Source organism: Lathamus discolor, chromosome 1 (assembly GCF_037157495.1).
Source record: "Lathamus discolor isolate bLatDis1 chromosome 1, bLatDis1.hap1, whole genome shotgun sequence".
NCBI lineage: Eukaryota > Metazoa > Chordata > Aves > Psittaciformes > Psittacidae > Lathamus > Lathamus discolor.
In genome coordinates, this window is record NC_088884.1 from 29,053,737 (window position 1) to 29,076,009 (window position 22,273).

General features: G+C 38.4%; 1 protein-coding gene and 1 long non-coding RNA gene across 2 annotated transcripts in view; one reads left to right on the forward strand and one right to left on the reverse strand.

Moving 5' to 3' along the window:
• Positions 1 to 22,273, reverse strand: part of PRKAR2B (protein kinase cAMP-dependent type II regulatory subunit beta) — an 88,512-nt gene that overhangs the window by 18,686 nt on the left and 47,553 nt on the right. The window contains exons 3-4 of the mRNA XM_065666017.1: positions 3,729 to 3,781; positions 2,507 to 2,590 (exon numbers count right to left, since the gene is read on the reverse strand). Of these exons, the coding sequence (XP_065522089.1) occupies positions 2,507 to 2,590; positions 3,729 to 3,781 (137 nt within the window). The remainder of the gene's footprint in view (positions 1 to 2,506; positions 2,591 to 3,728; positions 3,782 to 22,273) is intronic.
• On the forward strand, positions 10,673 to 16,044 carry LOC136007777 (uncharacterized). Its single transcript, XR_010609848.1, has 3 exons — positions 10,673 to 10,991; positions 12,335 to 12,406; positions 14,517 to 16,044. It is a non-coding gene; the product is annotated as an uncharacterized LOC136007777 (long non-coding RNA).

Below are 22,273 nucleotides of genomic sequence, written 5' to 3' on the forward strand. Positions count from 1 at the left end.
AAGATCATGGACTTTTTTCACTAATACACCAGAGAGGAAACTGCAGCAGCTGACACCAATTGTGCTTGTGCTACAGGGTGGAGAGGCAGAGGTGAGAAAGAGAGCTGGGATAGGAATATTTAAATTACTGCAACTACACTGGTAGAGCTCAAGTCACTGCCTAGCAGTAGAACAAGAAGGAATGGAAGAAGTCCCCTGGGGAACTACAGATCTCGGTTCCACAAAGGAGCAAGCCAGACTGAAGAAGGCTACCTTTTAATATCCTTGCTATCTTCAGAGCTCAGTACTTTTCCAATGCCTTTTACGAGCAACACTATTATAACGAAAAACTAGGAGCAGATTTCAAGGCATTGATTGCAGAGCTACACAAGGGGAAGACTGAGCTAAGCAGTCTTCTGCTGAACACCTGTAACAGACCATGGGAAATGTTAGCAATTACAAGTAACTGATTGAGAAGCAAAATTAAAAAAAGAAGTTCAAAACATTAAGGGGATACGGTATTGAGACAGCAGCACAGTCCTGAGAAGACATCCGCTAACATGGGAAGTAAACCCTTAGTATTACTTGGAAGAGTTATAGGATCATAGAATAGTTTGGGTTGAAAAGGACCTTAAGATCATCTAGTTCCAGCATTCCTGCCATGGGCAGGGACACCTCACACTAAACCATCTCACCCAAGATTCCGTCCAGCCTGGCCTTGAACGCTGCCAGGGATGGAGCATTCACAACTTCCTTGGGCAACCCATTCCAGTGCCTCACCACCCTCACAGTAAAGAACTTCTTCCTTATATCTAACCTAACCTTCCCCTGCTTAAGTTTGAATCACCCTGGAACAGTTTAATGCTCTATGCCTACACAGGATTACAAAGCAAACAGATCCCTTTCCTGCAGACCAAGGGGCTAATGACTATTCAGAAAGAGACTGAGTTCTCATTGGAAGCAAAAGCAGATCACATCCAGAGGACTGATACTGTAAGAAGATATTACCAAGAAACCATGTAAAGCAAGAATCAGGAATGCAGTATCTCAAAATTAACATCATGGCACACTCTAGAAACACACAGCATTTAGATCCATTGGGTCACAGGGCTCATAGGAGAGAAATGCTCAGAGGCTCACCAAGAGGGGTCTGCCAAAATGCCATTGGCAGGCTAATGTAACAATGGTACAGAGAAGAGGAAGACAGGACACAGCAGCAAAAAAGGAAAATACACAACAAAGCAATTTCATATCCAGAGCAGATACCCACAAACCATTTTGTATCCCTGAAATTATGTAGAAAAAATAATTACGGAATGGAAGAGCCAAATTTTTGGGTTATTTTAGCTTGAACAAGTATAATAAAGCAGCTAATTAGCTACCCATTAAACAGACAGCATGAGGGAGGAAATCATCTGTCAGGACCCCTGGTGTCCCAAGATGCACACATACTAGCAGCTACATTAAGACTTTTGATGCCCTCCTGTAGTTCTAATGCTAGGGTTCTGCAAAGCTGGGGGTCTGTGGGTCACTGCTCCTCAGGACCTCTCTGGGAACAGGTAAGCAGGGCTAGGACTCAGCCTTTGTGCCGACAAAAGCAGGAGCTGGAAACCCTGCAGCATGAATTAACATGCCTTCTCTGAAACAGCACCTAATTTCCAAGCAGAGCTCCAGGCTGGTCATTCCATTAGCTCCCTCTTGAATCACATTTAACCTTTTTGTTCTAATGCTTAAAATTCTGCATAATTATTTCCCTTTCCTCCATGCTCCCTCCCCTGACAGCACTGAATCAATTCTCTTGGGAAAGCATTTGCTGTGCTCTGAGTCATTCCAACCTTGTTATGCAGATTTTGATTGACACACTCGCCTTTTTCCTTAAACAGCCCTGTGCTTCTTTAGTAGCATTATCACCTTTGTCTGATCCAGATCACTCATTCACTGCATTTCGGCTTTCTTAAAAGCCCGTAATTGTTTTATAAGCAATAGAAGGAAATTAACTGTGCAGAAAAGAAATTATCTATAGTGGTTTTACAGTATCTGTATCAAGTGAAATAATAATGTAAACACCTCACTACTGCCTTTCTCTTTCCCTGTATTTTGTAACTTGGTTGTTCAATTACATCTATTGATAAACTGTAGGCTTTGGGGATAATTTTAGGCTTAGATGGAGCACTCAGCACACCTTTGGAGGATGAAAAGTAACCAGTAGAAACATCTTAAACATTGCAGTTAACTGATAAGTTTATATTCAATGTACAAGATTTAAAGTAACAAAATACAATACTTTACAATCATATTAATGTATACATTCATATTAACGTGCTTCAAGACTATCATTCATGGTGGTGAATGAAAGTCATATATATGACATCAGTTATAAAAATAGCATTTTTGGAGTTTATGAAATGGTCAAGAAAGCATACTTAAGGGCTTCTAAAAGTCAAATCTGTAAACTTCTATTCAAAAGTTCGAGAGAATTAATTCTTAGCAGCACTGTCAAATCGGTTCATTACAAAGAACTTCTTACCGGATCTAGGTTCTTGAAAAGAAGAATGTCCTTGCATGCCTCCTGCAGTCTGTTTCGTTGATCATCTGTTTTAGGGTGAATAATCTGAGGGATATAATAGAAAAACCTTTAAAGTAGCTATCGTACAGCAACACTAGCTGAAGGACTGAGCTAATTCAGCTAACTAGGCATTTTACCCAATACTTTGACCATGCTTCATAGCACTTTCATTTTAAAACCTTTAATATTTAAACAAAACACTCAACGATAATATTATATCACCACAGCATTAGCAAATGAAGCACTGCTGTATTTAAGCTAATAAGATCTTTATGTTTGTAGAATCCAGTTCTTTTCTGCAAGACATTCTGGATACCTTAATGTCAACTTTTGCTGCATAAACATTACTCTACTACTCTCTAATTATATTTGGAGCATGCATGTTTTATAAAAAGCACCACTGTTACATTTAGTCATTTCCATGACTACCTCCCAAAGACTACTTTGTGAAATAGGATCCGTGTTAAATTTATCTCAGAAGTTTCACTGAGTAAACAACAGAATCAGCACTATCCAAATGAGATACAGATCTATTAAATTAACAATGTCTGGTTAATGTGAATATCAGTCAAGTTGAACTCATGCTTAAAAAGTTATGCTACGTTTCAAAGCTGTGATACTACAGGATAATCTTTTTGACAGTTTTACATACCAGAAACTAGGTAGAATATAAACATTTAGACTTGTCTTGAAAGTCATACTTATGCTATTTCATATTAAAAGCTACATAAATGCCTTTAGAAGGGTGACATAAGTAAAAGAAATAAATATAGGTAGTTATTGCATTGTACATCTGAAAATTTTAGCAATTTTATAATTTACCTTTTTTTTTCTGCCTTATGAAAATAGTAGAATAATGAGGAAACTACTGCAAGATTATAAGGACACCAAGTAAGTACTTTTAGGAGCAGGTGCTCTCTGGGCAAACAGTTGCACAAAAATGTTTCATTAACAGACCACATACCAAAGGTGTGCTGATTTAGAATAGTACTTACATCACATCCTACACGGGTGACTATTACAGAGGATTTTTAAATGTTCCTTCAAACCCCAAGAGATTATTAAAGTATATTATAAAAGATGCTTCTGGAAAGGAATGGTAAGGCTGGTTACATTTTTCTGCCTAAATTTAATGCCCAAGAACTGGTAAAAAAATAAGTATTTGACTCAAAGCATTAAATACCCTTGATTCTGCATCGTCATCTTCCTCATCAGGATTGTAAGCTTCCGCGCACACTGAAATAATAATAATAAAAATGTATAAAATTAATTCAAAGTACAATAATCTTGCACAAGATTTACAGAACAGAAAATGCATTGTGTGGCACAGTAGCAATATGCAGTTATGTAACACAGTAAAGAATAAAAGAAGATACTGCTGACAGGTTCCACAGCAGGCCATTTCTAACCTGCTGGTGAAACAAAGCTACCCTTGTAACTTTGTGTATTTGTACATCATTTTTGAACATGTTTTCCGTGCTTTAAAAGACCTCTAACATACTTAAAAATTTGTCACCTAACCTGTTCCAAGTGATCTTACCTTTCTATCAGATTTTTCTTTTCTGATATCTAAACTAATAATTTCTTGTTAGAATTTAAGCTACCCATACTGGATGCAGAGATCAGATCATTCCCTTCATCTGTGTTAAGCTCAAGGTGGTTTTGCATTATGGGGTTTTGGCTTTTTCTCTTCGGTTGGCTGGTTTGGGGTTTTTTTTGCAGACTCAAAAACTTTTCTTCCCTACCTGTCTTTTACTTTCTAGAGTAACTAATTCTGGTTCTTTTTTTTTTCTTTGCAAGTCATGTTTTTCAGCTCTCTAACTACCTCATTGCCATCCCCTGAACTCTCTCCAATTATCCTTATCTTTATTGAAGTGGAATGCTCAAAACTTGACCCGGTATTTGAGCTAAGCAGAGTACCGAGTACAATAGATTCATTTCTCCATACATTTTGGGGGCTTTATGTCTTTTTCATCCATCCAGACCTTTTTCACAACAGCTTGATTATGTTTACCAATATAATATTAATGACTTACATATTGTTCTCAAAACCCGCTGCTTAACCAGCTGTCCTGTGTCCTGTATATGGCTATTCTGCATGTAGAACCATGCATTTACACCTATGAAATATTACCTTATTCCCCAAGCCATTTCTCAAATGTGTCAAGATAATTTTCAAATCTAATCCTGTCCCCTGGCATCCTTCCAGTCCATTCTCAGCTTTGTGACAATGGCAAATTTAATAAGCATACTCTCTAATACATAATCCAATTACTACTGAAAAACCAGAACAGTGTCTAAAATAAATTCTTGTGAAACAAACACACATATGACAGTGAGACTGCAATAGCTGCTTCGGGGTTACCTTATTCGACCAGTTTTGCAGCTATATCCCAAACAACTTACATTAAGACACTGCTTGATGTTCCCTAGATTGTTAATAGGAGTCTTGTGAGACAGCATTTGGAAGTTTCTTAAAGTGAAAATGTAGGACAATTGCTCCTTTTCTTTCATCCCTAAGTTTTAATCTCTTGTTATAGGGTACTAGATAGTTCCAACAAACCCGTGCTGATTGCTGCTTTCCTCCAAGTCCTTAAAAAATGTTTGAATATTTGTCTGTAATTTCTTTAAGAACAAAAATGACCTGTAAATCGGTGATAAGCCTCTTCTCTCTGTCGCTTCCCTGCCCTCTTAAGGATCAGGTTTTCTATTTTTCTGGGGTGTTTTTTCTTTTCTACTCTCTCTCATTTTTCTTCTTCAAATTCTCAATGGTAACTGCTAATGGGGCTGAGACTGATTTAGCCAATTCTTCCAGTTTCCAAGTATAGCATGTCTTGGGCACAGCTAACCTCAAAACACTGAACACATTAAGTACTCCCTGATTTGTCCTTTCCCTATTTTAGACCGAGGTTTCCATATGCTCTTAATACCACTAGTGAAGACTGATGTGCTTCTGTTAAGCAGTAGAGCATCACTTTCCTGGAACGTGCTCTTACCAGAAATATACTTCCAGAACAATTTCTATTACTCCTCATGGTTTTGGGGATTTTTTTTGTACACAGTCTTTTCTTGTTCACATATGTGGCCTTGCCGTCTTTGATTATTTCTTTTTCCTCTACATCTTTTGCTATTCTTTTGCCCTTGTTCTGAGTAATCCAAACAAATTTTCTACATCGTTCCTTCTAGTGCTTGATATAAAAGAGGTGCTTATATTTTATCCAAATTTGGTTTACTATGTTTTTTGTCCTTCTATGCTATCTCAATTTGCAATTTGCATTTTTTTATCTTTATATTTTTTGAGGAACAACCAATTCCTTTAAGTCCTTTTCTCCAGACTCCTTTCCAAAGGGATTATGCCCACAATCCTCTCATACCCTTTTTTGTTGTTCTGATTCTTTTACTCAACTTATTCCCCTTCCTGAAGTCTGTAAGCTGTGTCATGCCAGGGTAATTCTCACTCAACTGCCTTTCCTCTCCCTGTTCTTGAACAGTTTCTTTCTTAGAGTTGGTAGTAAATCGAATAGCTTCCCCTTCAATTGCTTTTGCTACTGCCTCAAAATTTGGTTAAGTACATAGCAGAACACGCTGGGCAGTTGGTGTTCTCATTTGTTGGGTTTCCAAGAGATAACTAATTAAAACCTCCTGTCATCACCATCCCCTGTATTCTGCCCACAGATATCCCCACCGACCTGGTCTGTTTGGTGTCAGTGCAATGCCTGCAATAGCAATAGAGCTCATAAGCTTTTCCCCTTTTAGCATTACTCATAAAGCATCAGTAAGATAAACTCCCTCTACAGCTGGATCACAGCACAAGCTCTGAACCCAATACAAAATAGCAACAGTCTCTTCCTCCTCCCTATCCTCCCACCCTGTGGTCTTTGCTATGCTAGTTCAACCAGACTGTTGCTCATTGATTAAGATTTCAGGTCCTCTTGTTTATGCCCCATATTTTCTATATTATTATACAAACAACTTCTAAAGTAGTGAACAGGTAGATCAATTAACCTCCTCATTACCTATCCAAGTAAGACAATTTCATGGCAAAGTGTACCACTGCACACATGATGCAGAGTTCCAGAGAAAGTCTTGGTCCTCACCATATCAAGCACCCAGCACTCAGTAAAATTTCAACTTTATAAAACTTAGCGTTTTCAGAAACTTAAAAGAAACTTGATACAAGTCCCTCTGGAGATGACTGAAAGATTCCTATCCAGCTTACTAGGAACTGGATTTGGTCCCACATATGCCCGCAAAGGGAAGTCTGCAATCTGTTGGAACAACTATAACATTTTACATCTACATAAACAAAATGTTCCAAATGACTGTTTTAGGGTACTATAGTTACTTCAGTCTTGTTTGAAATAAACCCATGGGGATTTTATTTAAATAACAACAACAGTAACATGCCAGAAAAGCACCATAACCCATCTACTCTGTTTCAGCTGGTATCAGCCTCCGTGCCGTAGTCCGTGTATGTGTACATGGGAGGCAACAAATCTAGATAACGATACAGATTGAGTGTATGAATAGTCTGTCTCAGCCTGAGGTATAGTTACATCCCATCCTTACCTCCAATAAAATCTCTACATAAGAAAAATATATATATATACAAAACAGGAATGTAATGGCACTGATACTCTTATCCCAGAACTGATACGTCTCAGAGAGCCTGGCTGAACATTTAACAGTCTTCCACACAAAAGAAACTGAATTTAGCCAGGCCCATCCTGAATCATCTTACCAGTTCCTTTCAAATGGTCTGAAGGATCAGTCCAGAGAGAGAACATTCCTGAAGTCTTTTGTGTCATCTAGTGTCTCTGCTCTAGCTTCACTCTTCTCTGCTAGAAGGTAATTTCAGTCAGTCTCATTCAGCAGGTGCCTTCATTAAGTATTTCTACACTGATTGCAGATAATGTATTTAAGAATTGCAGCTTCTCTTGGCTAGTGCCCATCTGCCCAAGTTTTAAAATTATTTATTCTTATGTTCATCTGTGATGAGAAACTCTTCTGGTCGCAATTCAGTACTTATTATGCCTTGGCTTATCTTTCTGCCATAATCAAGGATGAATCTTTCATTTTGGTCACAACTTAATGCTGTGGCTCTGCTGTTTTAAATATGGAATTTCCTTTCCTTCACTGCTTATTTTAGTAGTCCATCTCACAGTCTAGTAACATATTAATTCCTAAGTACATACCCCTAGATGTCACTTGGAAAAAATTGATAACATTTTACTTCTGTTCTTCAAATATGGTTTCTGACATTACTGCAGTCCACCAGATTTCATGACATGAACATTGGGGTTTGGCACATGAGAATCCCAATGGCATAAAACATCTAAAACTAAACGATATGCCTGTTGTGTACACAACCACACCTGCGGAAGTCATCTGGATTCCAATTGCAGTCAGTGGAGAGAAACCGGAGCATTTACAAAGGGATTCATCTGACCTGTATGACATGTCCAGATTAAGATAAGACTAATTAAAAATGTGACTAATTGGCTGAGATAAATCCTTTCCTCTTGAGATGAGTCCTGTTAGTTATAACAAGCTGCAGGACTGATTCTCCCACTTCTCCATTTAGTCCGTGTTCCTTGAAAAATAAAGAAATTCATCATCAGATGATGATGACAGCTTTTTCCTGCAACAGCACGCTTTCTTCATTCATTTTGTAAATTCTAGGGAGACAGTCAGTGGTCCTCATCTCTTTTGTCTAAGGCAGACATTCATTATTCTGAACCATTCCACTGTTGGTGGCTGCAGTACTCAGTGTTCAGTATTCTATTTTTCTACCTCTCCAACTCATTCCACACTCACAATGATATACAGTACATGGTGACTTTATCAAGCTGAAATGGCCTGCCACATTTTGCTATATGTCACTGCTGAATGCAATACTCACATCATTGTCCAAAACAGATCCCATTCTTAGGGATCTGTTTCATCCCATGTGTAATTATGGCATTAAAAAATAGTGATGCAAACACTGTACATAGTTTTCCATAGGTTGCTAAACTCAATTAAGTGAAACTATTTTTATTCAGTTTTTCAAACTGAAGGTTACGTTTCACAAATAATTATCCAAAAGATGGACAAAACCAAGCCCAAATACATCAATACAATGTATTTGTAGGAAAAATCTGAATTGTCAAAGGCAGTCCATTATTAAAATAAAATACACATGCAATGAAAACTGCATACAGCACTGGATGGATTGCTTTGTCAGCAAAGCTTTTACAATTTCTAATTCATCACTTCAAGTAAAGTAATTTTTCTAGTTTTCAGCAAGTAAATATATTTGATATTCAAAACCAGGAATACAGTCACTTCAGATGCAAATTAATTCTAAAACGAAAATTAACATTTAGTAATTGTAAAATCACAAAAAAATGTTAGTCATGCTCTATCTATTCCCTTAATGTATACCGAAATAAGAAGCTATCAATAATTAAATGAATGAAAATTCATATATCATCATGAAATAACCTATTACATGTAAAACATGGCAGGAAAACCAACCAATATATGTGTATCCTTTCCAAAACACAGAACCCCCAATTCATAATGCATATTACAGAGAATTTTACAAGAGAAAAAGAGCTGTGGAAATATCTCTGCATCCCATTCAGGACAAATCAATACTATAGTCTTGGCAGCACAACAATCAGGCCGGAGTGCGAAAACAGATCATCTCTAGCCACTGCAGCTACACCAGCATGCCATACATCCCTACAAATATCCCTAATTACAACAGTTACTCATGAACCCATCTCCTCATACAGCGAGAATGTAATTTCCCTGGTTTAGCATATAAAAATTGCTAAGGTAACTTAACAACAGTGTGAGATTTCCTGCAGTTCCTACCACTGCAGGAGGAACCAGAAGAAAACCCTGCACCCCACAATCCCAGTTTCATAGTTTTTATTTAAACAAAAGCTACCCTGAGTGATGGTAGCAATGAGAAATTACTGCTCATGGTCTCTGATGCTTGCAGTTATCAAGTTCTGTATTATTCCTAGATCTAGTTTTGACTGGACCACATGGAAAATGAGATTGAGGAGCTGTAAGTAAACATAAGGATTGAAGAACAACCCAGAGAAAGGAGATCAACTTTCTCCTCTGAGGGCACAATGAGATGAGATAAAAGTTATCTGATTTTACATGTGATATAATAAGGCAACACTGACTTGCTCTGCACTGCTGAGATCCATCATTTGGGCAAAACCCCAAGGATTTAAGTTTACTTTAAATGTAAGCTAGTTTGGAACAAAGCATGATCACTGGGACCATAATTTCCCATGATACTGTCAAAAAGAAGGCATCTGTGAAACGCCTACTCCTAACAGGGTCACTAAACTGAAACTTTAAACTTTATCTATGCATATTTAGGCAAATTAATATACAGAATGCCTGATAACTTGCAATTCCATGTTATTACTATTTTAGATATAGAGCATTTACATTACAAATGCTATCCAAACTGGAATAAAAGTATGTATGCTCAGAAAAAAAAAGATCTGGCAGTCACAGAGACATGAATATTCTTGAGATTTCCTCACACAGAAACCAAAAATTGAAGAAATTTGCCTCCAATCTACCAGATTTATGGGGCTACAACTTTTGAGTGGTCCACTACCTAACGCAAATCACTAAATGCCCAGGACATCAGCCTAAAAATCCAAAGCTGGATAAAATTCAGGCAGTTTATTTCCTTTTAATTATCAGGAAGGTGGCCTTCAGTTCATTAGGTGGGGACTGACTGAATCAGAGTCTTGGGACCACTGCCAAACAGTCTGTTTCAACATCAGCTGCTCAAGAAGGACAGTTACCTACTCTTGCTTTCAATGTATACACTGAAATTCTCCAAAGACTGCCAGATAGTCATGATCACCTACAGGATACCGGGTTTTTACTCAGCTGTGCAGCTCAATGGCAAAACCTTTTGCCAGAGTTGGAAGTCCTCACTCAGCATGTGGTACATGCTCGTAAGGCTCACACCATCAACTTTTCTACAGCGTTTTCTCTTGTCCATCTGCTACCAATGCTATTTCTAATTAGCCAAACTTCAAGATACTTCCTCCAGCATTTCTAAATAACATGAAATGCCTAATATAAGATGTAGCATTTTGAATGAGGTCCATGCCAGCTGTGAGTCATAGAACCTCCCAAGGATTCTCCATTGAAAAGTCTACATGGTGTTTATTTGTGTTTCACCAATCCTCACATCGAAACAGGGATTTCATCAAGACAGAACTGAACACTATGAAAGCCCATTTGAAGAAACACAACGGCCCACAGGGGACTTTCTGGATAACTTTATCCCAGTTGAGTTAGTTATGTGTGGGCACCTTGCAGAAGTTCCTTACTTTGTATATCACAGTGAAAATTGGGATGTTAGACCACAGTTACTTCCTGCATTCCAGAGTCCAAAACACTCTGCATCACAGTGAGTACACTTATTGCTGGGTCAAAGATGCATGCTCTTCCCTGAAATCATAGGGGTTTGAATCGCTAAACAAGCTCCTCCACAGAAAGAGTATGTTCGAACTTCACCACAAGTAGCTGAAAGTTACTTTTAAGTACGGAACCAGAAAGGGGCTTTAACAGAATTTCCTTGAGGACTTACGTAGTACTGAGTCCTATTTCAGTTATTTTCATTATTGTGTAACTTGTCAAGATGGAGCTAAAAAAACAGCCAGGCTTCTGACTGATGGTAGGAGACAGTTTTGTTTGGCTTCTCAGGAAATGCTTTGACTTCATCTGTCTGGCGAGTGAAAACCAGCACAAACACACATTACAGTGTATACAACACTGCAGGTAGTTACCAAATAGTAAAATCATACAAAAGTAAGATGCACTTCCACTAGAACAGCTTGCCAGTATATACCATCTACTATATTACTTACTTTATAAGCTTCTCTAATATAGCATATGGAGTAGCATAGCATACAACAACATTCTCTGATGCTGACTTGTATAACCTTCTGTTCTCATTCTCATAAGGATCCAAGCAGTTCACAATGCTACAGTATGTTGTTTGGGACATATCTGAAATATGCGTAAGTGTTTGACTGAGCAGACACAGAGCTCTCTGCATACATTTCAACTTCATACTTGCTAATACTGCACCATAAAACCAGAACTGCACTCAGCTCTTTCTCCCATATTTCATACTTCATAGCCATCAATTAGATATTTTTTTCTTATTACTGAAAAGTCAGCATCAGAAAGACCTCAGAGAGAGTACATTATTTTCCCACTAGAAAAGTTATCCCTTACATAGAAAGCGAGCAAATACAAATGGCAGCTATTGAGAAAACATTCTGAACAACGCAACCTAATCTTTTTGCCTATTTTGTATCTGCTTTATACAATCAGATTTAATATTGCTTTACATCAAAATATTTTTAAGGATTCTAAATAAGCTTCAAATACTAAACAGCTCTGAAACCTGATTTGATGCAAACATTTTAAGAATTGAATCTACAACTGCTCATCTCAAGCACCTACACCACGAGATGTACATATATGCATTTTTAAAAGAGTAACGTAGTAAAGAAATCAGGATTGAAGTTGAACCCAGGAAGAAGTGGGGGAGGGGGAAAGGTGCTTTAAGATTTAATTTCTCATTGTCCTACTCTGATTCGATCTCAATGAAATGAGAATTGAACTCAAAGTTCATTTCCCCAAGTCAAGTCTGTTTTGCCCGTGATGGTATTTGTTGAGTGATCTCCCTGTCCTTATCTCAAGCCATGAGCCTTTCATCATATTTTGTCTCCCCCTATCCAGTTGAAGACGAGGAGTGATAGACCAGCTTGGTGGGCAGCTGGCCTCCAGCCAGGGTCAACTGACAACAGTAAGGTAAGTAAGGACATACACAAGGGAAAGAAGTGAAAGGCGCTCTTCTCCAATGCACTCTAACTAATGTACTGGAGGAGGTGGAATACCTATGCCTCGTAATAGAGCACTTGGAAAAGCAGGAGTAGAACTGAAAAAAAAGCATAAGAAACGCAGAATTCAAGAGGGGAAAATAAACAGCAGAACTCAGGTCTGCCAGAAGGTCACCAGGTAAAACAGCCAACACTACCCTGATTTATCTGGGTGAGAAGGGGGGAAAGGAGAAGGACTAGTGTTACAGATCTGCAGAGTTACAAAGGCTAATGAAATTAGAAAAAGAACATGGCTTTACGGAACCACATATTTATGGCTATTTTATATGCTGGTGTTTTAAAGACTAAGACAAGATCTTGATAGCTAACGGAAGGATGTAGTAAGGGAAAGAAAACAGGATTGACATGAAAAGACAATAATCACTGACAACAGGCATGTAAAGACACAAAAGGATTCAATAAAACAAAAAAAAAGTAAATTAAGGCAGACAAGAGAAGGTGACCTCCAAGCCAAAGACTTACTGGAAATAATGACTGTAGAGAGGTTATGGACAAAGCCAAAATTATTGGTTCTGACAAGCTTGTCTCAATGTCCTGACAGCTGAACTGAGTTGACCAAGACAAAGTAAAAACCTGCCAATAGCAGTATGATCAATCATCAAGCAAGATGAAGAAGGTACAGATAATACTAAATCTAGAATACTCCTAGTAACCTTTGGAATGATGTCTAATTAAGTCATAATTACAAATGCTCCTCAGAGGCTTGTGTCAAAACCAGTGGGTTTTTCCCACATATGGGGTAGACTTGGTTTAGGCAGCTAGGGGAGTGCAAAATTCAATCTCAACAGGGTTCACAGAAAACCCTGTATCCTTATGGAATTCACAATACCAAGGTGAGGATTGGCACCTAAAAGAGGCAGAGCTTTCCTTTTAAAAAAATGGTTGCTATAGCAAATTTACCTGTTAAAAGACAGTTATGGGACCAAGGGAAAGAAGCTTAAACCCACCTTTCCCATTTTCCAAAAGTGCCCTACATTCTACACTGCAAGATACTCTGTAATGAGATGCTCTTCATTCCTCCTGGGCACAGGCTGTTAAGGGAAATTAAATGAGGTAGTAAGCTAAAGGAGCTTGTCTCCTGTAATTTTAGCATGCTGATTTTAGGTATGCTGGCTTTGGTCGAATGCGTTAAGTCATGTTCACATGATCTACATCAGAAATATGAAAAACCAAATTTACTAAACAGGTTCCAGATAAAACAGGAAGACAGGGAGATGAAAAACATTATGGAAAATATTTCTGCCAAGTTTTGAAAAGGTTGATTTTGAACATCTGGTTTCTCAATAATTCCAGAAAATCCATTTAAGACTTTTTGCTGACAGGATCCTCTTTAGATAGCCAAAGGAAGTTTAGAAGACAAGTCATAACTATGAAATAATATATGCTGGTTTACTTTTTCATAGTCAGAATATAAACTATTGTTATGAAGTAATACTGGTACTACATACTAAGGTAAGAAAGCAATCGCCCAACATAGCAATCACTACATACTCACCCGCATCTGTAATGGTGCAGCCAACTATAAGAAGCCAAAAAATAGACTACGAATATCTTTCCAAGAACTGGAACTATAATCACCCTGAGAACACGGATTACCACACTTGTATTCCCTAATAACAGAAGTTGTCCATAACTGTTACTACTTAACACTCAACAAGAAAGAAGGCATCAAGGTCTTTAACAGAAACAGTTAATCTAAGAGAGGAGAAAAATCACAAAAGAGAACATCAACAAACCTCCATTCAGTCAGCTAATGAGTTACTTCTACTTGGAACTAGTATTTCTCAGAAAGTCCTTAGCCAAAGGTAAATGCAGACAGTGTACTCAACTGAAAAAAAACCACGCATCTTTATTCCCAGCTTTCTAACCACCCTCCACCCCTCCCACACATACATATTTGGTACCATTATGAACTGAATATTACTATATTAAAGAGATAAATGGGTGAACACACAAACTGTTGTGAATCTACCTTTTCCTGCATGCTGTAAAACCAGTTTTATTTCTTCTTCTATTTGTAGATCTCACAGATCCCCACAGTGCTGTTTTGCTCTCCTATTACAAGATGATGCAGAATGGCTACATGAGGTGTCAACAACTCATGTGGGACATTCCAAGTTGTATTACTCTTATGTTGGTTACTACCGCTTAACTCTATTTTCGCAGCACCTACTTAAAACCACACTGAACTGGAAGAGAAGCTGGCTAAAAATGAAAAATGACATAATGCTTGCAGGAGAAGATCATTAGTGAATCCCTGGCAACATGACCTCAAATAGTCTCAGAATGTTAAGACGGTTGTTTTGGACTTCCCAGTCTACTCCATACCCAAATGGCTGTGGTGACAAAAGCATGCTCATCCACCTGCAGCTGACCAAGAAAGATTGTGCTCTTTCCTCTTAATGATGAAAGGATCCATGCATGAATGGCTTCCAGAGTTCTGCAAAAAATCTCTAATAACGGTCTTGGAAAAAGCTGACTGCATCTCCACAAATATTTTACTGCTGTATTCCTGTCCCTGTTCTGCAGAGTTCTTTGTTTTACACAAACCTCAACTAGTCTCTTGTCTCAATATCCAGGATCTCCACTGGGATCAGCACCCACACAACCAAAACTACAATGTTTCAGCAGAAAATTAAACTCTCAAAACAGCAGCAGAAAGCTGGTGACTGCAAATACAGCAACTTTCTCAGCAACTGCACCCACACCAGAAAACTTCTGAATGAAAGTGGACTTGCCATTCTAAAAGCTAAACATAAAAGTCATGTTTCTAACTTGGTTTCCTCTTCGTCAGCTATACATGCAGAACAGGTCCATACTTTCAGGGAAACAACATACTAATGAAATTTTTACTGAATATAAGGGAGAAAAGATCTATTTTTACTTTATGAGAGAAGTAGCGACAACACTCGCTCCCTCTGTAAACTACAAGGAGGGGGAAATAAAGATCCTAACCTGAGCCAGACGCACTTACTGAAACCAATATCCTAGGAAATCATGTATCCCAGGTGACCACTTCTCAGAAGAGCTCCTAGGATTATAGCACAAGTTAAACAAAGAGCTAACATCTCACTTTGCAGGGTGCTAGAGTTCAGGCTTACAGTTTAGGCTTTTTCTCTAGGGAAAGGAATTACCTACAGATGCTCTTCAGCAACAACACTGTAAAATATCAAAGGAGAATAAATGAACCCTTAGGATAAAGCAGAGGCATCTATCTTCTTCAGCCAAAACAGTCATTTGTAACAGAATGTTCTTTTAGAGATAAAACTTAGAATAATCAAGGCTACAGAGACCTCATAGCAGCCTTCCGGCATCTGAAGGGGGCCTATAGGGATGCTGGGGAGGGACTCTTCGTCAGGGACTGTAGTGACAGGACAAGGGGTAATGGGTTCAAACTTAAACAGGGGAAGTTTAGATTGGATATAAGGAGGAAATTCTTTCCTGTTAGGGTGGTGAGGCACTGGAATCAGTTGCCCAGGGAGGTTGTGAGTGCTCCATCCCTGGCAGTGTTCAAGGCCAGGTTGGATGAAGCCTTGTGTGGGATGGTTTAGTGTGAGGTGTCCCTGCCTATGGCAGGGGAGTTGGAACTGGATGATCTTGAGGTCCTTTCCAACCCTAACTATTCTATGATTCTATGATTCTATAAATTGTATTCTTTCATAAACGTCCTGTGTTTAAGCAAGCAGTGCTAAAGAACTCCATGATTTAATTTGTACAGCGTTCCCTAGACAATAATATTCACATTATCTGTAGTTCTGTGTTGTTCTCCTGATGCCATTAATTACCTGGCAAGGGATGTCTGAATGGTTATCAAAAAGAGCAACTACAGAACTGCTTCAGAGAGTGCACAGGCCAGATCAAGGCTTTTCAGTCACCACTGAGTAAAGGAAACATCTGATGTCCCTGTTCTTGAAGACGGGTGGAAAAACTGGAGATTTTGCACATTTTGGCCTGGTCCTGTCACAAGGAAAGTGCTGCAGAACCTGAAGAATAATGGCCTACTTGCTGTGCAGATTTATCACAGAAGACGACAATGAAGCCAGAACTGGAAGTAAAATCTAATGTGAAATACCACAAAAATTCAGCACACCACTTGTCAAAGGAGACACTGATGCTTAACAGTTGACCAGCAGGTAAACCATTGACTTACTATAAACTAGAAATCATTGTTCTGAAGTCAACAACTGATCAAGTGAACTTTATAGTCTGTGATGATACAAGATTTGACTTATAAATGCACAACAAAATCAATAATATGGAGTAACTGAAAAGTCTGGTTAATAGTGGGATTACAGAGGAATAATTACTAAAATCCAGGAAAAAAAGTATTTCCAAATGCTTCACATTAGCAGCATGTACCTTTGGCATGCTGGTGAAGACTAAAGGAACTGCAGACTGACAAATGCATAAAAGAAAAAACTGCTATTGATTGTAGCCCTGAGCACATTGTTGGTGTTTATGTCCCAATGCCCCTAACAGATTTGAGCCCACATCCCGAAGCGAGGTACAGATCTACCTCCTTCCCAATTAAGCAGTTGAACTGAGGCATCCAGTACTAGTGTTGGTTAAAATAAACAGAAAAAACTGGGTCCTCAGTATTTACATCAAGAATCCAACAATCCATCAGATGCAATGAATGACCGTTGCTCTTACAATACCCACAGCTCCTTTTCCGTCTTCTGGAATAAGATGCATTTCCAACTGAACACTACTACCACTCCCCAAAGAAAGTGCCCAAGAGAACATTAATTTTCATATCCACATTCACATCCTAGGGACTGTACCACAGCAGCAAGGTGCTATGATTATTTCTGGTGTAAATGATGAGCCGAAACAACATAGTACTTTGACAAGTTAAATTCACTTTCTTGAACTTTCTTGAATGAAGTGCTGTGTGTTACTACTGAGAACAAAATGTCACTTCTACAGAGGTATCCCCAGCTGGTGCCAAGGGATCTGACAGAACTGTAAATCACACAGTTGCTGGACTGGAGAAAACTGATACATGCTTAATGTCTTGGTGTGCATTTGGTAAGCCAGTCCTGTGGAGTCAGTGGCAACACACAAGCTTCATTCATGCCACAGCTCAGTGGTAACTCTATGGGCCCTGCTGGTCTTGTCTTTATCAGGACAAACCTGGAGAAAGAGACAGGCACCTCCCTGAGAAGTCATCCTAGGAGCAGCATCCCAATCAGTTTGGTCCCAGGGGTGCACAGTGTGGTGCTGATCCCTAGCAGTGACCAAGAGGCTCACTGCAACCTCAGACACCTGAGCCAGATGAGGCCTTCATGGCTTTCTCAGGTCCACTCTTGTGCAACCCAGGCTCGCAACCACTTCACTTGTTAAATTTAAAAGAACATCAAACAGAGCACCCAGGAATACATCACTTTCACTCAGGAATACATCACTTTCTAAGCAATAAAAATACTTCACATATGGATCAAAGATGGAATTCAAACCTTCCGAGTCTCACAGCAATAGATATAAAGACATTACTGCTTTAAAAAAAATGAACAAGATACAGAATAATCAATCATGCAGAAGAAAATCTGCCTAAGCAGAAGTGGTTCATCTTTGTAGAGTGGCTGGAGGAGCAGACATGCCCCTGAGCATCTTACAGTTCATGCTGTAACACACTACTCCCTCTGAGGATAACAGAGGGTTGGGCAAGGAGTCCCTACAGGTGCTGCTAAGGGAAAATAACGATGTGATCTGCAGCAAGGAGGAGTATGTATACTGACACTGTCAATGCTCATTTAGAGTATCACCCACAGAAAGACACAACTATTTACTGATGATAACAAAACTATCCAAAATAGGCATGAATTCCTACTGTCACACTTACACCCAGCCTGAAAAGGCCTTTCATAGTTGCTTTTATTCTTTTGCAAGAACAGTTCAACGTAAAGTGTTTGCTATTACACTGTCACCACTGGAAATCTAATGACTTAGAAAAGGCACAGTACAAGAAGGAAGATGAAAAAGTTCAGTAAGCTACTAAGCAAAGGAAATTTTAAGGCCTGCCAGATCACATAAACCCATTTGTAACTCATCAACATACTACACTGACCTTGAAAATTTCATAGTTCGAAAAATCAGTTAAAATTTGGTTTAAAAAAAGAGTGTAAATATTACCACTCGTTTCAATGGGCACAACCAAAGACCCTCAGAACATTTTTAGGCCCTCATGAGGATAAATATTATTAATGCAATACACCCGTAAGGATTAAGTCAGGTAATAACTATATGACTTTATAAGAATTAGAGACACTTCATAAAAGCACAGTACAGACAGTATGGATAGCCTGTAGGATCTAGAGAATGGCAGATACACCATATAGAGAACGAACGCTCCCTCATGCTGGTGCACCTGTCCGCCAGAGCCTCCAGCCATTCCTTCTACCTGCATGAATGCAATAGAAAAGGCGTAACAGGGTGCTTTCAAGACCTGAGAGAAGACAGCAGCTCGTGGTTCAGGGTCTCCACTCCGTCATCCAGGTACTACCCAACAACTCTGCGCCTTCAGTTCTCCATCGTGACAACAAACTTCTAAAGCTTAATGGACATAAGGGCATAGTGTAAAATGCTTATGTTTAATACATTTTTAGAAGGCAGGGAACCACTGATGAACACACTGCGGTTACAGGCTCTTGTTCTAATCTGTGTCATGATGTTTATCACTATAATTATATATTGTGAGAAGCACAAAAGAGATTGTACAAATAAAATTTGGTTTCTCAAGGTTTCTCAATGAAGCAAAGATTAAAAGACTTGGAAGTAAAAAGAATGCTCAAAAGCCTAAACAGAAAGTTTTCCAGACACCAGTTTTGTTGGCTGCATTAAGAAATTAAGATTTTACCTTACATTCCCCAATATCATGTCAGACATAAAGGGAAACAGCATACAGTTACTAAACTATGTTTGTGGATGTAACAACTAAAGGATCAATGACTCAGATGGAAAACAGAACTGTAAGTGTTCATTGGACATGATCCTCCACAAAATAAGAGAACAATATGAAGGAGCAAACGGTCATGCGGCTCCCACTTAATTTTGCATGGAACACAAAATAGGCATTATTTTTTAACCTACTGCATGTAGGTTAAAAAACCCCAAAGTTCTGATAATAAGCATTTCTTTATTAAAGAAATGTACATGGATATCCCAGATAGCTGGGAATAAAGAGCTTCCATTAATCCAGACAGCCCAGGGTTACATTATTCCCTTCTGTTAAACCATTTATGCATGTTCTACCCACTTGCATCAGTGGGCAGTTTCATATTCTAATCATTAAAGTGTTATCTTCAGAAGAAAGGATAGCGCTAGTTTTAACTTTTCAAGCATGAAAACAGTGCAAGGGGGAAAAATGGATAAGTTTCATTAAAAAAAAAGAGTATTTATTAAAAATGGCAACATGGGGATGTAAATGCAGAGTTCCTGCTGGTACCACTCACACAATGAATGCGCTAAGAAACATGGAAGTCAGACGTGACTGCGAATGGCCTATAAATAGTCACAATTCCAATTGCTCATAATTCTTTGAAAATGATCCATTAGTCACATGTTCTGATTAAGGAGCCCTGCATGATAAGTGTGAACTGAACAGAAATGCCCCTGAAGTTTGCTTCCTCTCTTGAGCAATACCACCACTTGCCACCTCAGTCTCCATCTATCTGAAGACCTTCACTCTTGCTGAAACCAGCCAGAGATACTTTGCACTTTTTAAAAATAAGGTCTAGTACTGAATACCTCAGCTTCATAAATTCATGATAGAAAACATAACTCAGTTTTAACTTTTGGTAAATAAGTTTTTTCTACTTAATAATTCAACCTTAACGGGGAGCTTTTAATCATAAATTTTAAAGCTATTTTGTCACATATCTGGTCATTAAACTAAAATCACATAACACAGAAACTGATTTTGCTTCAGCTGTGAAAATGTCACAGATATTGAAAGAACTTTGCTCAAACTCCAAGCAAGAATTACATTATGGTCAGAGACAAACGACAAAAAATTACATCCTAAAAATTATCTGCCAGAAATTTACGGGTATGTCAGAATTATGGGTATCATTGGCACTTTCTATAACCATATTTATGTAAGCCCAGTTACCTAAAGAGTTGTTTAATAGAATAAACACATTCTGAAACTCGATAAACTACTTTTTATGAAAAGTAAGGCTGGTACATTCCCTCTAGAAAAATGTGTAATTCAAATCAGCATTTCAAACAAATGTCAGTGCACAATAACACAATTTCAAGTGGCTTTATCCACAACTTGATCACCAAAATAGTATAAAAATAATAATAATAATAAAAAAATAATCGGTAAATCATTGCCACAGCAACCGTCAGAGAAATCCAGTTAGCATCCCTGAAACCTTGTCTGCTCTTTCAGAATGAAAGAAATTTAAAATGCAACGCAAACAATAGCAACTGAATAAAAATAAAAGAAAAAAAGTGCGTGTCTACCTGCCACAGGAAATGAATGAGTATTATTTTGAAGACAACAAAATTAGGATTCCACAAGAAGTACCAAGAAAGAAAACACATAAGCAATTCTACTGAGGAAGTAAGAATACATAAATGAACAATAGTATGTGACAAAACGCATTACAGCTTTCAGGCAAATTTAACAAATACAATTACTGTCTTTTGTCTACTATTAAATATTTCTCCGAGTAATTTATTTTGTAACAAAACAGTGAACATACCCCGTGTTCCACTTAAAGCAAGTCTCTACACTAACAGTTACACACTATGTAAATATTCCAATAGATTTACCTAATTTAAAAAGCTAGAAAACATAAGACGTAAGGTTGTGTGCCATGCCTGTAATGTGTGCACACATGCCACAAAAAACTGTACAACTCACTATTATACAGTTAGAAGAGAAGCGTACACATGAGCAAGCACATCCGAACGTGCACACACACACTAGTCCTTTCTCTACTTCATACACTCTCCTCCATCCTCAGAGTATTTTGAGACTGCCATGGGCTAAGAACAATAGAAAACAATTACACAGATTATTTCATTTCTAACCTTTTATTTATTCAAGACACCATTTACACTGCTGCTCTGTAACATCACAAGAGCCTGAGCTGTATTTCCCAGTGATCTAAGGTACAGTCCCACGTACATTTGTTTATGATCTCCAGTGTGTCATGACCAGCTAAATTTATTTGTGAATTCAATTAACTCCTTTTCATGTAAGTTTGTCGGCTTCCTGCTTTATGTCAGGTGACAGCAATATTCCATCATTTGGGGGGCCAGAGCATCTACAGGAATGAATTTATTCCTGTTACTTTAAATCTACACATATTCTTGACCATTCCACAGTCGTGTTGAGGAAGTTTCAAGCAACTGGCATCAAGAGTAAGGTTTGAGGATACCATGAGTTGCATGACTGCATCAGCAAGTATAGAGCATTAGCACAGCGATACACATGGTTAACACCTGCCAGACTGCAGCAAACCACTCTCTAATAGCAGTCTTTGTCTCCTTTATGTAGCACAGCTTTTATGTCATCATGTATTTTAATCTTCCTTCCCTTTGAGACCAGGTTCTCTGCAGAGATAGGAACGAGGAACGGTGCAGGAAATGAGGGTGTCTCACCCAAAAAGCACTGCTGACAGGCACTTGATAGTAGGCATACCACAAAGGACATGAAACCCCACTTAACTCTTTCTTTTTGACTGCCTCAAGTATAGGCTTCCTACTCTCCTCTTCTAGGCCCTTAATAATCCCGTGTATCAGCTACTGTCACACTGTGTAA